This window comes from Sus scrofa, chromosome 15 (genome assembly GCF_054392235.1).
Source record: "Sus scrofa isolate SSC_HxYL_T2T_F1_AM1 chromosome 15, Sscrofa_HxYL_maternal_Yorkshire_Landrace_v2.0, whole genome shotgun sequence".
Lineage (NCBI taxonomy): Eukaryota > Metazoa > Chordata > Mammalia > Artiodactyla > Suidae > Sus > Sus scrofa.
Window position 1 is genome coordinate 118,604,981 of NC_139397.1, and position 15,300 is coordinate 118,620,280.

Consider the following 15,300-nt stretch of genomic DNA (forward strand, 5'->3'; position numbering starts at 1 on the left):
GAGCCACAGCAACATGGGATCCAGGGCGCGTCTGCGACCTACACCACAGCTCACGGCAATGCCGGATCCTTAACCCACTGAGCAAGGCCAGGGATCGAACCCACAACCTCATGGTTCCTAGTGGGATTCGTTAACCACTGAGCCACCACAGGAACTCCCTGAAGTTTTATTATAGTAAATCATTCTGGATCACCATCTAATTTTCTTAAGAAAAATGTTAGATGGAAGTCCCAGATCAAATAAGGAAAACCTTGGGTTTCCTTTCATCCATTAATAATTATAAATAGAATCTGTCCTGACAAAGATCATATATATGTCACTTAAAGAAGGCACAGACCTGCTAGGGGGCAAAGGTGTGATTGCCTGCCTGGCTAGGCCCACTGCCTCCCCTCATTTGTAGGTTATTAGAGAACTTTTGGTCATCAAGTTATAATGTTGGATGTATTCTCTCCTCTGCTCTAAAAATGAACAATCTAGGATGCTCCCTTGTGGCGCAGCAGTTTAAGGATCCAGCCTTGCCACAGCTATGGCACAGGCCACAACTGCTCCATGGGTTCAATCCCTGGTATGGGAACTTTCACACGCCATGGGCACGGCAAAAAATTTTTTTTGAAAATGAAAATCTAAAACAATACATAACAGACTTTTTTTTGCTGATGTACCCTGAGTTCTGTGATTCAGTAAGTATTACCAAACCATTTGGACTCTGCATGTGGGGTTGTGTGAGAGCCATGGAGTTTTGCAACAAAGATCAAGAGGGCCATAGACATTTCCTGTTTTCTGTGTTTTTATTTGTTGTAGTGGCTTAAACTCAGTGTTAGGTCACTGACTGGAATCAAAGTCAAGGGAATATTTTTCTCTCCTACTGTTTCCAAGAAAAAAATGTAGTGCTTAAGCTGATGGAGTATGTGCATAACTTTGAAAGTTATACATAATAAACTTTGTGACATAATGAAACCTTTGTTGCTTCTTTCTAAAATATAATGTAGCCCAAAGAAAGGTTCCTTCCCAATGCTATCCTGACAGGAACCGCTCCTCAGCTTTCTCTCCCCAAGGTGTAGTCATTAAACTAAACATTTTAACTTTTTTTTTTTTTATTACTAGAACATCAGAACAGACATTGTCATGGATGTTGGCTACAGTATAAATCCAGCCCTTGACATTGGCCAGGTATGTGGATCTGACTCGCCTCACGCCCTATCTGTAAAAGTCCGAACTGCTGGGGATCTGCGGGGAAAACATCAGTTGGCTTAGTTATCATCTTATTTGCCTCTATAGTCAGGATCTTTCCATTCAGAACAGCAGCACAACTCAAATATCTTGTCCTTAAAAAAAAAAAAAAAAAAAAGGAGTGGGGAGTTCCCATCGTGGCTCAGAGGAAACGAATCTGACTAGCATCAGTGAGGACACAGGTTGGATCCCTGGCCTCGCTCAGTGGGTTAAGGATCCAGTGTTGCCATGAGCTGTGGTGTAGGTTACAAACTTGGCTAGGATCTGGCATGCGGTGGCTGTGGTGTAGGCCAGTGGCTATGGCTCCGATTTGACCTCTAGCCTGGGAACCTCCATATGCCATGGGTGCAGCTCTAAAAAAGACAAATAAATAATTTTAAAAGGAGGGAAACAAAGAGGATTTAGTTAGTTTAGGAAAAACGTCCAGTCTTGACAGGGGAGCTTGAATGAGCAGGACTGAGCCCGCCGCCTGTGGCTGGAAGTGCAGCATAGCGCCTGGTGCTGAGACTTGGGCAGATGGTGAGCTCTGGCTTCACAGAGTTTGAAACTGGGTTGAATAACAAAACGCCACGTATTTACAGCAGCAGCTATTGATGGGTAGCCTATTTTGCCCTGAGATATTTTTTAATTTAAGTTTGAATTAATTGACAAGATTGAAAAATCGCAATCTGTTTTACATGAATATTCAAATGTCTAGCATCTCTTGAAAACACAGACAGGTTGCCAAATTGGCTGCCTCTTGAGAGAGTCACACACTCTCTGGAAGTTTCACTCACTCTCTCTACCTGCCTCAGCCCCTGTGGGCGATTCAGCCCCCAGCTTCCAACGGAGATGCCAGTCTGAGGGACTCTCTGCTTCGGACCCTGACTGGAGAATGGGCACGGGGTGTGGGCTGGCGAAGTCAAAACAGGCTTCAGGGAGGACGTGGTGTGGACCAGGTCAAGGCAGGAACAGGAACACGAGTGCTGGGTGGAAGGCGAGTGGAGGAAACAAACCTAAAGAAAGTGCTGAGGGCTGCACTCGTTGTGTGTGTCACGGCTGGCAGCAAGGAGAGGCTGATGACAGCACTCGCCTGTGTCACAGGGGCAGGACAGGAGTCTGGCAGTAGGCGGTGAGAGAGGGCCAGCTTGGTGGAAGCCTCAAAGGCAGGCGCCTCACCTCGGAGGTGGGGGGACCTGGCCTAGAGCAGTCTGGAGGGTCAGCGGGAGTCATCCGGCATCGTGAAAGAGAAGACACAGAAGTGAGGGTGGAGAGACTGCGGCCCCAGGAAGGAAGGAAAGGACGAAGAGACCCAGATAGCAGAAGTCTGTGTGGAGAGGTCATTCTGTCCACCTGCTGACGTCTAAGACCTGGGGCATTTTATTTTATTTTATTTTATTTATTTTTGTCTTCTGTCTTTTTAGGGCCGCTCCCCCGGCATATGGAGGTTCCCAGGCTAGGGGTCGAATCGGAGCTGTAGCCACCGGCCTATGCCAGAGCCACAGCAACATGGGATCCCAGCCACATCTGCGACCTACACCACAGCTCACGGCAACGCCGGATCCTTAACCTGCTGAGCGAGGCCAGGGATCAAACCCGCACCCTCATGGTTCCACTGCACCATGACGGGAACTCCCAGAACTGGGGCATTTTAAAGCTATAAAGGGAGCTCAGCGAGCACGTGGTTCAAACCCGTCAATTACAAGGGAGGAAACCGAGTCCAAAGATGGGGGACCAGCCAGTTCGTGAGAGAGGGGCGGGCTGAGCTGCAGGACTCTGAAGCCCCAAGAGCCTTGTCTGGGCTGCTGGAATCTGGGGGCAGATCAGGCAGAGAGGGTTCCATCTACCTCAGGCAAAAAAAATCAGGGCACCTGGGCTGCCAGCTCTCTGAGGACCCTTCTAGAGCTATAATTTCAATGTCAAGCTGAGCTTCAAATGCAGGTCCTTTGACTGAACTTAGTGTTAAGAGGTTCAGGTGTGCTTTGAGGCAAACTTGTAAGTGAACTTTTAGAGACATGCTCCAGGTCAGGCGCAAAACCCTCTTAAACTGTGTGTTTAAAATTTGGACAAACAGCATGAAGTCAAAATGCTACTGTTGACTATAATTTCTCATATATGGAAATTCTTTTTTTTTTTTTTAACCTCAGATCGAAGGTGCATTTATTCAAGGCATGGGACTTTACACAATAGAGGAACTGAATTATTCTCCTCAGGGTGTCCTGTACAGTCGGGGCCCCAGCCAGTATAAAATCCCTGCCATCTGTGATGTGCCCGCGGAGCTGCACATTTCCTTCTTGCCTCCGTCTCAAAACTCAAATACCCTGTACTCGTCTAAGGTAAGCTGTGCTCCAGGAACAAATGCATATTTATGGGCTATCTCTGCCAGGAGGGAGGGGCTGCATTCATTTCTTGGTTGTTTCAGGGTTTTGCCAGGATTGTAGGGAAAAGTCCTATTAAACATTTGAATTCTTTTTTAATTCTCTTTTTAAGTGATTTTTATTTTTTCCATTATAGTTGGTTTACAGTGTCTGTCAGTTTCTACTGTACAGCAAAGTGACCCAGTCACACACACACACACACACACACATATATCCTTTTTCTCACATTATCCTCATGTTCCATCATAAGTGACTACATACAGATCCCAGTGCTATACAGCAGGATCTCATTGCTTATCCACTCCAAATGCCATAGTTTGCATCTAGTAATTCTAAGGTAATTTAACAACTTCATACATTTCTTGAAAATAATCCAAATAGTGGAGACTAACACAGACTACTATTACCAGGAGTTCCCCGGTGGTCTGGAGGTTGGGATTAGGCGTTTGTGGGTTTTCTTGCTTTTTAGGGCTGCACTCACAGCATATGGACGTTTCCAGGCTAGGAGCTGAATCAGAGCTACAGCTGTCAGCCTACACCACAGCCACAGCCACACGGGACCCAAGCCATGTCTGTGACCTACACCACACACAGCTCACAGCAACGCCGGATCCTTAACCCACTGAGCAAGGCCAGGGATCAAACCCACATCTTCATGGATACTAGTCGGATTTGTTTCCACATGCCACAACGGGAAGTCCCTGGATTAGACATTTTCACCACTATGGTCCAAGTTTAGTCCCTGGTCTCGGAGCTGAGATCCCACGTCAGGCCTCTGCACACAGCCACCAAAAAAAAAGGAAGGAAGGAAGGGAGGAAGGGAGAAAGGAAGAAAAAGAAAAGCTACTATTACCATCAGGTTGCACCTGATTTTTCGTCTTCATGCCAATACTCATCCTCATACCTATTTCTGCTTTCTTCATTTGGGATCATTTCCTTAAGCTGGAATGCTGGGACTAGGAATACTGGGTTAACATAGTGAATTCGGGTTTTTTTTAATAGTGAATTTGTTTTTTAAAGGAGAAAACTACAAATGTAATATGTAATATTGTATGTATGCACATATGGACCCATAGATGCCCATATACCTCATACACATACATAATATATATACCTACATACATACATGTGTGTGTGTGTGTGTGTGTGTGTGTGTATGCAGAGAGAGAAAGTCATAATTTAGTTGATCTGTTTGCCTTCAGGGTCTGGGAGAGTCTGGGATGTTCCTGGGGTGTTCAGTGTTTTTCGCCATCCATGACGCAATAAATGCAGCGCGACAGGAGAGAGGCCTGTCTGGACCTTTAAAGCTCAATAGTCCACTGACCCCGGAGAAGATTAGAATGGCCTGTGAAGACAAATTCACAGAAATGGTACGTTCCCCCTATCCTTGTGGTTAAGTTTCATTAACCCACCATGGTGGGTTTCCATGAAGGGAAAGTGACAGGAATCCTGAAGGCATGTGAGCAGGAGAGCAGCCTGCATGCAGTGAGGCCCAGTTCTGCACCACTTAAAAGGAAGGGTCATTCTTCATTCATCCACTGTATCTTCCTCCCTAGTTGTGTTCCCTTCCCAGGGCCCATTAGTCAGGAATAGAAGTTCAGGAACTGTGCCCTGAACCCAAGAAACCAAGGCCAAGGGTCTAGGCCACTCCAACAGTCTAACTGACTCTCCCCAAACCACGGGGAATGTGGGCAATTCCTGATTTAAACCACGGAGAGGGAGGGCCCTTTCCCAACCCCCAGAGGAGGAATTCTGCCTGAAGCCCTCCTGCAGAGCAGACGGCTCAGCTCTCCTTAGGCATTTGCAGTGATGGGACTTTAAATTGTAGGAGGAAGTCACGCCACTCACAGTGACCCCTCTGACGATAAACAAATTATTCCTTATACTGAGGGAAGAGCCCTCCCGTCATATTTTCTCTCATGACGTCTCTTCATGGTACCTCTATGGCTCTTTCTCAGCCCCACGAATCGCCTCCTCACTCTGGAGAAACACAGAGGCTGGTCCCACTTTTCCTCTGTCCCTCGTCAAGCATGAGGTGATGCTCAGAGCTGCCCCAGCTCATCCTTGGTCCTCTCCTGGCTTCCTCCACCTTTCTCCTGCAGTCATGGCCAGACTGCTCATTGTCCTAGTCACCCTCTGGTGCTTTACAGCCTGTTTTATAGTATGCTGTTTTTCACTCGTCACAAACATTTTCCAAGTTGCACAAATCCATACTTGTCCTTTCATTCCAGATTCCAAGAGATGAACCTGGGTCCTATGTTCCTTGGAGTGTACCCATATGAATCAAATACAGACCTCTGGAGAAGATGGGCTGACTCTTTCAACGCAGCAATCTCTCTGGTCTCTATGCTCTTGAATGATAGGTCTGAAGACAAACTTCAACAATTCAGAAATCATTTCACAGAATATCGCTTCTGTGTGATGCTGATTTTAAATGTTCCATATAGAATTTGATAGATATGCTTAAGCAATTCAGAAATCATATTTTAAATGGCATACATGCTTACTGGCTTCCTCTAGAATGATAGTCTCAATTATTGTATCCCTTAAATCCATCCAGATGAACAGAAAGAAAGGAAGATGGTGGTTCCGTATAATTCATAGTGGGTTTGGATCCACCAACAGAAATGATATTGTCTAATGAAAGGAACTTTTCTCAATAATTGTATTAATATGAACTGTAAAGTTGTTATTTTCTCCTTTGTCCCATCAGCTTTCACTCTCCTTTTCTTCTCAGAATGGATCTATGACTAAAGAGTATGTGGAACCAAAGAAAAAAATAGATAAATTGGACTTCGTCAAAACCAAAAACTTTTGTGCTTCAAAAGACACTATAAGAAATTGAAAAGAAAAACTACAAAATATTGAAAATATTTGCAAATCATATATCTGATAAAGATCTAGTGTGCAGAATATATTTGAAAACTCTTACAACTCAACAACAAAAAATAAATAACCCAATTTTAAAATGGGCAAAGGAATTAAATAGGGATTTCTCCAAAGACATCCAAATGGCCAATATGTACATGAAAAAAATGCTCAAACTCATTAATCAAGAAGGAAATGCAAATCAAAACAACACTGAGATATCATTTCCTACCCACTAGGATGGTTGTAATTAAAATGATGGACGATAGCAAGTGTTGGCAAGGATGTAGAGCAACTGGAACCCTTGTCCGTTGCTGGGGGAAATGAAAATGGTGCAGGTGCTTGGGAAAACAATTTGGCAGTTCCTCAAAAAGTTAAACATGGAGTTATCATATGACCACCTCTACATATATACCCAAAAGAATTGAAAACGTGTTCACACAAAAGCCTGAACACAAATGTTCATGGTATTATTCATAATAGCCATAAATGTTAATGACCCACCCCTGACAACTGATAACAAAATGTGATAAATAAAATATGGTGTATCCATACAAGGGAGTATTCCTGAGCCACACAGAAGAATGAAATACTGATACGTGCTTCAACATGTAACATGGATGAACCTTAAAAATATTGTCTCAGTGAAAGTAGCCAGACCCTAAGGAGCACATGTTGTATGATTCCATCTGTATCAACTGTCCAGAATAGGCAAATGCATAGAGACAGAAAGTCGTTTAGTGGTTGCCAGACCCTGAGGAGAAAGGGAAAGGGGCAGTGACTGCTAATGGGCACAGGGTTTCTTTTGAGGGTGATGAAAATGTTCTGCCATTACACAGCTGTGACGGTTGTACAACCTGTGATTATAATAAAAACCACAGAATTATTATACACCTTTTTTTTTTTTTTTTTTTTTTTTGTAGAGCTGCACCTGCAGCATATGGAGGTTCCCAGGCTAGGGGTTGAATCGGAGCTGTGGCTGCTGGCCTACACCACAGCCACAGCAACCTGGAATCTGAGCCATGTCTGCAACCTACACCACAGCTCATGGCAACGCCAGATACTTAACACACTGAGCGAGGCCAGGGATTGAACCCTCATCGTCATGAATACCAGTCAGGTTTGTTACCACTGAGCCAGGACAGGAACTCTGGAAAACCTTTTTAAAAGGATCATTTGTAGGAGTTCCCATCGTGGCTCAGCAGAAACAAATCTGACTAGCATCCATGAGCGCACAGGTTCGATGCCTGGCCTCAGTCAGTGGGTTAAGGATCTGGCATTGCCATGAGCTGTGGTGTAGGTCGCAGATGCGGCCTGGATCTCGTGTTGCTGTGGCTCTGGCGTAGGCTGGTGGCTACAGCTCTGATTAGACCCCTAGCCTGGGAACCTTCACATGCCATGGGTGCGGCCCTAGAAAAGGCAAAAAGACAAAAAATGTGCCCTCCTGCCACCTGTGTCGCCGTGGCATCCAGGATGAGACAGTGCATTGGGACCTAGTAGCGTGTGTACCCTCCCACCCAGGAGTTCCAGGTCTCAACCTGGGCAACAGAAATACTTGCTTCAATGGGCAAAGATAAAGCCTATTTGTAAGAGTGAAAAATGGAAAACAATGTAAACTGTTAGAGAACAGTTTAATAAATTATGGTAATAATAATAGTTAATATTTATTGAGAACTTCCTAAGTGCTAGGTGCTTCTAAGTGCTTTCCGCGTATTAGCTGATGGAATCCTCAGAGCGATCCCCAAGGAGATACTATTAGTTTGTCCATTTTACAGGTGAGGCAGTTGAGGCACAGAGTGCCTAAGTAACATGAAAAAAAGCAAATTTTGAGATAATATGAATAGTTTGATTTCACTTTCTAGATTCATGTATGTACATATATTTCATGTACATGGAAGAATTCGGTATGCATACAGAAGAATCAGGTAACAGTGAACTTTGAAAAGCGAAAATTAGGAAGGAAGATTTTCACTTTTACTTTACACACTTCTGTAGTTTTGATTTCTTTTAAAAAATAAGCACGAGTTTTATAATTTAAGACAAATACATCAACACCTAAAAATGCACCCAAATGTATTACTCTACATCATTTATTTCCATTTCACTGACTCAAGAAAGTCTTGTTCTGTAAGAAGAAATTTAATTCTGGTGGGTCACTCCCAGGGCGGGAAGAGGTGTGCGCTGTGTAAGAACTAGATTGAGATTGACATTCCAAATTGGCTTAAGGGAGGAGGAAAGCCAGGGCAGCAGAGGAAGCTGGGGAAATAAGACCTTTGAGAGCACAGACAGGCAGCTCTAATTGGAGGAATGCTCTCAGAAAGCAGTGCAGAATCCCCCTCGGGGATGCCCTCCGCCCGGCTGGCCCTCCTCCCACGGGAGCGTCCCGGCCCCTGACTCAGGCAGACCAACAGCAGGTGCTTCCCCAGCAACTCCATGACATTCAGCCAGTTATTCTGGCCTAATGTCTCCTTCTAAGGAGTCCGATGAACTTGTTTACTTCATGAATGGAAGAAAGATAAGTTTTTCACATTGTAGTTTCTAAAGTTATGTAGAGAAAGAAACCATGGAGAAAGAAGGTATTACACCAGTGTGTGGACTGGTGACTGATTCCATGACCATGACAAACCTCTCTCAGTCTCCAGTTCTCTGGGAGGCGGAGGTGGAATCTGCTTGTAAAATGTATTCAGATTACGGAGTTCCCGTCGTGGCACAGTGGTTAACGAATCCAACTAGGAACCATGTTGCAGGTTCGGTCCCCGCCCTTGCTCAGTGGGATAACGATCCCACGTTGCCATGAGCTGTGGTGTAGGTTGCAGACGTGACTCAGATCCCGCGTTGCTGTGGCTCTGGCGTAGGTCAGTGGCTGTGGCTCCGATTCGACTCCTAGCCTGGGAACCTCCATATGCTGCGGGAGTGGCCCAAAGAAATAGCAAAAAAGACCAAAAAAAAAAAAAATGTATTCAGATTACTAGATGAAAAGCCCTTGATGATACGGATGTCTTCAGACTGCATTTGGTAATTGCATGCACATTCATCTAAGTGTTGGACATCGATTTCTCTTTATAACCATCTTCCACATTTTTCTTCCTGCCCACTCCCTGCCTCCCCTCTGTCTCCTTAAACCGCCCCCACTGCCACACACAAACACACACAAATGAAGAGTGTAAAATCTTCAGATCATTTACATCTAATTACAAAACTTTTGGCCAGCAAAACTAGAAGAGAAACCATCCCAAAAAGCTAGGGATAAATGTCACAGCTAGTTTACCTCTTAATCCATTGCCCATTTAAGTAGTCTTAGATTACTTAACACAACGGGAAAAGGATTTTCTGGTCCCACTTTTGAGTTCCTGAGATTTAGCTAATAGACAGGATCCATCAATGGGATGTGCTCTTTGCCTTTCACTGTCTTTGACGCTGGGTCTGAAGGGCAACCCAGCATCCTATTCTCAGCACCACTGGCAGAGAGAAGAGGGAGTCCAGGTTGAAAATGAGCACGAGGGTCTGGGTGCCGCCCACTCCACACAGGGCCGTGTCCAGAAATGGTGGCTCAGGGCAGTTTTGTAATGTGCCCGAGATCACTCAGCTAGCAGGCATCAGAGGGGCCTTGCTTCTCCTCTTTCTGTTCCCAGAGTTTATGTTCTTTTCCCTGCCTCATGTTCCCTCTCCTAAGGTGGTGCAAACCTTCTAGAATCCCTTCACCACGGGAAGTGGCATGGATCATGCAAAGAGGCGCCAAAATAATGCTCTTTGTCTACTGCTGCCATGGTCTTGTTTGCTCTCCAAGGATGAGTGAAGAACAAAGAAATAGTATGATTTGCAGGTAGTGATGAGAGTTAAACCCTTTTATTCAACCATGTGTACTCAAGAATTTTAAAAGTTTGTAATATTCAAGGAGTTCCTGTCATGGCTCAGCAGAAAACGAATCTGTATAGCATCGATAAGGATGCAGGTTCGATCCTTGGCCCCTCTCAATGGGTTAAGGATCTGGTGTTGCTGTGAACTGTGGTGTCGATCACAGACATGGCTCAGATCCCGAGATGCTGTGGCTGTGGCGTAAGCCAGTGGCTGCAGCTCCAATTCAACCCCTAGCCTGGGAACCTCCATGTGCCGAGGGTGCAGCCCTAAAAAGACTAAATAAATAAATATAAATGTTTGTAATATTCAATATATCAGAATATTTTATTATTTTCCTAAAACCAGTGCTGTGTTAGGAAGCAAATCCTTGTTGCTTATCTTCTAAAACAAAGGCAAACATTGTCTTGCCAAAATAGAGCCAAATACAATACAGCGTTATGCAGTTTTACAACAGCAAAGAGTTCGACCAACTCAGGCCAACAAGATCAACACACATATTCTAAATGATTCCAAACATTCTAAACAATTCTTATTATTCAGAAATACAGAGAAACTGCCTCTATCTCTATAACTATTTCCTCTGTAGTGGTCATTGAGAGTAATTCAGACCCTAAAATAAATGTATTGTTCTACCTGAGGGGTGGGGGGAAACTGTATCATTTTGTTTGGGAAATCAAAGCAAATAAGAAACTCTGGAAACTTTGCAATCTCTCTTGCATTTATAGAACTTTTCCCTCCTATCACTTTTCACTACAAATATTTTGATTGTAAGTAGGATTAAAGTAAGGGGCTTGTCTTGCCAATGGAATGGCAGAGGACAATGGTTTTTGAATTTAAGCATGAACAGTGATAACCTGGAAATATTGTTTAAAATGTGGATTTTTTTGAGCCCCACTCCCAGACACCTGATTCACTATGAGAAAACTAAGTTTAAAAGGACCCTCAGCCTCTTGGTCAGTATCACATGTAGTTGAGGTTCCTGCTTGGTCTCTAGGGCCAGCTGCCAAGGCCAGCTGTGAGCACGTGATCACTGCCTGCACAGGCTCTGGGGAACTGAGGGTTGACCAGTGCAAACTCTGAAGAGCCAAGGTCACCTTCAATTTACCAGGGTTGAGCCCCAAAATGTGGCTGACACTTGGGCCTCCTGCAGGTTGTCCTGATTCCTAAATTTCAATCACAGTGTAAGACTAGTGCCCCCTGCAGGCTGGTCCTGAGACAGGTTTGAAGACCAGAAATATCTGCACCTGCAGCCAAGCAAGAAAGGAAAACCATCACCCAGAGAAGGACACTGGGAGACTGATCTTTGTTTCAATTTTTAAAAAGTTTGAAAAATGCCCTTAGAAACTCAATGGAGAGTCATATCCTGTTCACTGTCCTGTCTTTCTGCTTTGATATTTTTGCATTCATGTGACTAGATAAAGGTGTCATGACAGCACACATTCCACCTAGAGAACCAGCTCTCATTCACTACATCCCTTCTGCTCATTCCATCAATTTATGAATGAATTGAAAGTTCAGGCACTTTGTATGGGATGGCTCTGGATTGCTTTTTTTAAGCCGAGCACCCAAAGTTGTAATATATTCTCCTCCAATCATCCTATGTTTCTTTGTTTAAAAGAAGTGGTATGAGGAAAGCTCAAATTATATTAGAAATTTTCCTTTTTTGTTGATTTGTATGCCATTTAGATGCCTCTGCCTTTCCTGACTTTGTATGAATTAAAATAAAAGAGACCCAATAAGAGGTCTAAAAGCTTGCCTTCACCCTTCCTAACAACCCTCCTGAAGACAGATGACCACATACAGGGTCAAACTCAAGTTCTCTCCTTCTCTTCTTGAGAGGTACAATGAATTTTGTGAGCATTCGGCGGCCTGAACATTTAAGGGAATGCCCAATTATCCCCATTATTCATTCAACCCTCGTCTATCAAGCTTCCCCTGTCCTAGGCCCTGGGAACTGGAGCGACCTGCCCTCACGAAGTTTACACTCCACTGAAGTTATTGAATGACTTGCCTTCAAGGTGGTCTAACTTCTTCAACGTGGTCTATCCTCTGGGTCTTTATAAGATCACAGATAACCTCGAGATTGTCTGAAGGACCATAAGTTTATCTGACCAGACATCACAGCCGACAAACGGAAAAGAGCATATGGATAAATAGAGACCATTTCAACTCTCAAAATATTTTTTCCACAAGATAGTTTGGAGGGGGAAACGACCTCTTTAATTCTAAATAATAGAATATCTATTTTTAGGTAGCCATACTTAAGTTCAAAATTATTTATGTCACGGCCCAGCTTTAAGATGTACTCAACCAGTTATATTCATATCAAAGTAACTACTATTATAATCGTCAAAATACCTTTTTCTTTTTTGGAAACTGCTGCTGTCACTGTGTCAACTCTTCTCAGCTTCGCTCTGCAAGCTCTGAAGGTACTTCTCCATCACCAGCTGCCTGGTGCCCATCTGCTTGCTCCATGGCGGGGTGAGGCTGCCCCCACCTTAGAAGGCATGGGAAGCACCCAAACCAGGACTGAGCTAGTTGGGGTAAGAGCATATGTCAATGGGCTCAGGATAAATATGGATTTAAGTGGCTCTCTTCGTTGTCTGGGCCCTGGCTTATGGCTTTCGAGGACAAAGATGGCAGCAGAAAGTCTGACCCTTTTACTGGAAGAAATGCTAACCTTGTCAATTTCTTTTTTTTCCTTCTGTGGCTTTCTTTATCATTATTGGAAGCTTATTACACTTCCATAAAAATGGGAGGAGAGGGGTGCAGAAGGAGGGACCCTCTGTCTGAGTCACTCTAGGCCATCAAATTGCCTCAGGGAGGAAGCCTCCCTCCAGGAAGGCTTTGGATTCAGTTCTCAAAGACAGGGACATGCACATTGACCCTGTTTCCTAGAATGAATTAAAAAAGCAAGTTTGCCTATTCTGGTGTTTGTTCTGTGTAATTCTAGCCAGAAAAATACTCTTGTGATTTAGGTATCTGAATTCGCATGCTACGTAACAGTCTTTAGTCAAGACCAAATAAGACAGTGTAGAACAATTGTACTTCAATTTTTCAAAATAATTAATATTTTTAAAATTAAAAGTTTAAAATATTGAAACATTTTTTAAAAGATTATATATGTTGAATAAATGATAAGCCCTTTGGGGGCACAGATTATGTCTCATGCTAAAAATACCCTCCCACACCATAAGGCATTGATGTGCCAGAAAAGTCACTAGCTGACTGCTGAGCCAGAGGCCAGAGAGAAGGAACAGCACTGGCCTGTTTCCAAAGCCCCTCACACCATCAGAGGCACACAGCTGGGCGCCTTAATCTCACCGCCAAGTTTGTACAGAATTTTTTTTTTGCTTTGCATTGCTTTTTTTTTGGCCACCCTGCAGCATATGGAGTTCCCAGGCCAGGCATCAGATCCAAGCTGCAGTTTCAACCTACACCACAGCTGGGGCCATGCCAGATCCTTTAACTCACTGTGCCAGCCCAGGGATCAAACCTGCATCCTGGCACTGCAGAGACGTTCCCAATCCTGTTGGCAACCATATAATCATATAACATTGGAGGGTTCTATGGTGTTTCATTCATTTTTGGACATTTATACCAATGACAGCTCAGTACCTCTGGATTTTTTTAACTCAGGTACTGAGCCAGCATTGGTATAAATGTCCAAAAATGAATGAAACACCATAGAACCCTCCAATGTCAAAAGAGGAATGAGAAGTAGGAAAGCTAGAGCTCTCTTTATGGTCAGAAGACCTTACAACAAATCCCCTCAATTCAATTTTTTTTCCCCAAGTGGCAGCAGAATGAGAGGGAGAATAAAATAAAAGCAGATAAGCTCAATGTCTGTGATATTGGTTAAATCTAAACTGTGCCCTTGAAGTCCTCGTCCCCATGAGCTTTGGGGGCGTCCTCCCCCAGCGACTCTATCTACAGAAAGGCCCCCCGGCCTCTTACCTGTGAGCAATTGCAGCACTTCCAGCTGATACCTGATGGCCTGTGCTGACCTGAGCTGTACCATCTGAGCCTCTGCCTCTCCCTGAGTGCTCCCTACCCCTCAGCTTTCAGGATGGATGCTCTCTGTTCTCTGCTATGAGGAAGGGATTGCTAAGGACCACAGTATCCAGTGCGAGTTCTGCACCCCCGGCACCTTTCCTCTCCTAAGGAACCACCCAGAGCCCCGCCGCAGGGCAATCAGGGCGAAGCTTGGATGGTGAGAACCCAACCTCTCACACGGAGGAATGACCACTGCCCTTGACGAGACAGCAGGAGACTCTAGCATTTTCCTCCAAGGAATTAGATGAGAGAGCTTGTCAAAGATTGACTTGTTGACCTCTGTGACCCCCGCCTCTCAAGCAGTGATGGCAAGCATTACGCATCCTTATTTAGCAAGAGGGGAAACTGAGGTAGCCAGCCAAAAAGTAAAGTGAATTTTGCACATGTTACATTCTTGGCACCATATCAACTGTTTCTGTTCACTTTAGTGTAATGCATGTTTGGGTAGCAGAGGCTTATTGAAACAGTCTTTGTGTGGGTGATTTCAATGTAGTTGCAATGTTACTGGAATGGTGTTTGGAAATATTAGGACTTTAAAAATCTTTTATTTATGTACTGAGAGCCAGCCAAAAGAAGCAATGACCTTTTCGGTTGTTTTTTATTTTTTGTTGTGGCAGTTGCTGTTACAGTTGTTATTTAAGCACTATTAATGATTATGAAACCACAGACTCTGGAATTAGGAAAAAAATCACTATGACTCAACTTGCACTCACTTGAAAAAAGCCTTAACACTTTTAAAGTAGTGTCTGCTCTTTTTCATCATTTTGGAAACTTTAAAATACTTATTAAATTGCACATATGTGAGTTACCATTGTGGCTCAGTGGGTTAAGAACCTGACATAGTATCCATGAGGATGCGGATTCGATCCCTGGCCTCGCTCAGTAGGTTAAGGATCCAGCATTGCCACAAGCTGTGGTGTAGGTTGCAGAC

The 15,300-nt window shown here is 44.1% G+C and overlaps 1 protein-coding gene and 1 long non-coding RNA gene across 2 annotated transcripts in view; one reads left to right on the forward strand and one right to left on the reverse strand.

The window, feature by feature from the left end:
• Nucleotides 1-5,869, forward strand: part of AOX1 (aldehyde oxidase 1) — a 76,787-nt gene extending 70,918 nt beyond the window's left edge. Inside the window, 4 exon segments of the mRNA NM_001308473.1 lie at nucleotides 1,105-1,170; nucleotides 3,357-3,545; nucleotides 4,790-4,957; nucleotides 5,819-5,869. Coding sequence (NP_001295402.1) covers nucleotides 1,105-1,170; nucleotides 3,357-3,545; nucleotides 4,790-4,957; nucleotides 5,819-5,869 — 474 coding nt within the window.
• LOC146396078 (uncharacterized) overlaps nucleotides 1-15,300 on the reverse strand; it is a 1,511,729-nt gene that overhangs the window by 318,565 nt on the left and 1,177,864 nt on the right. The gene's annotated exons all lie outside the window — the stretch shown is intronic.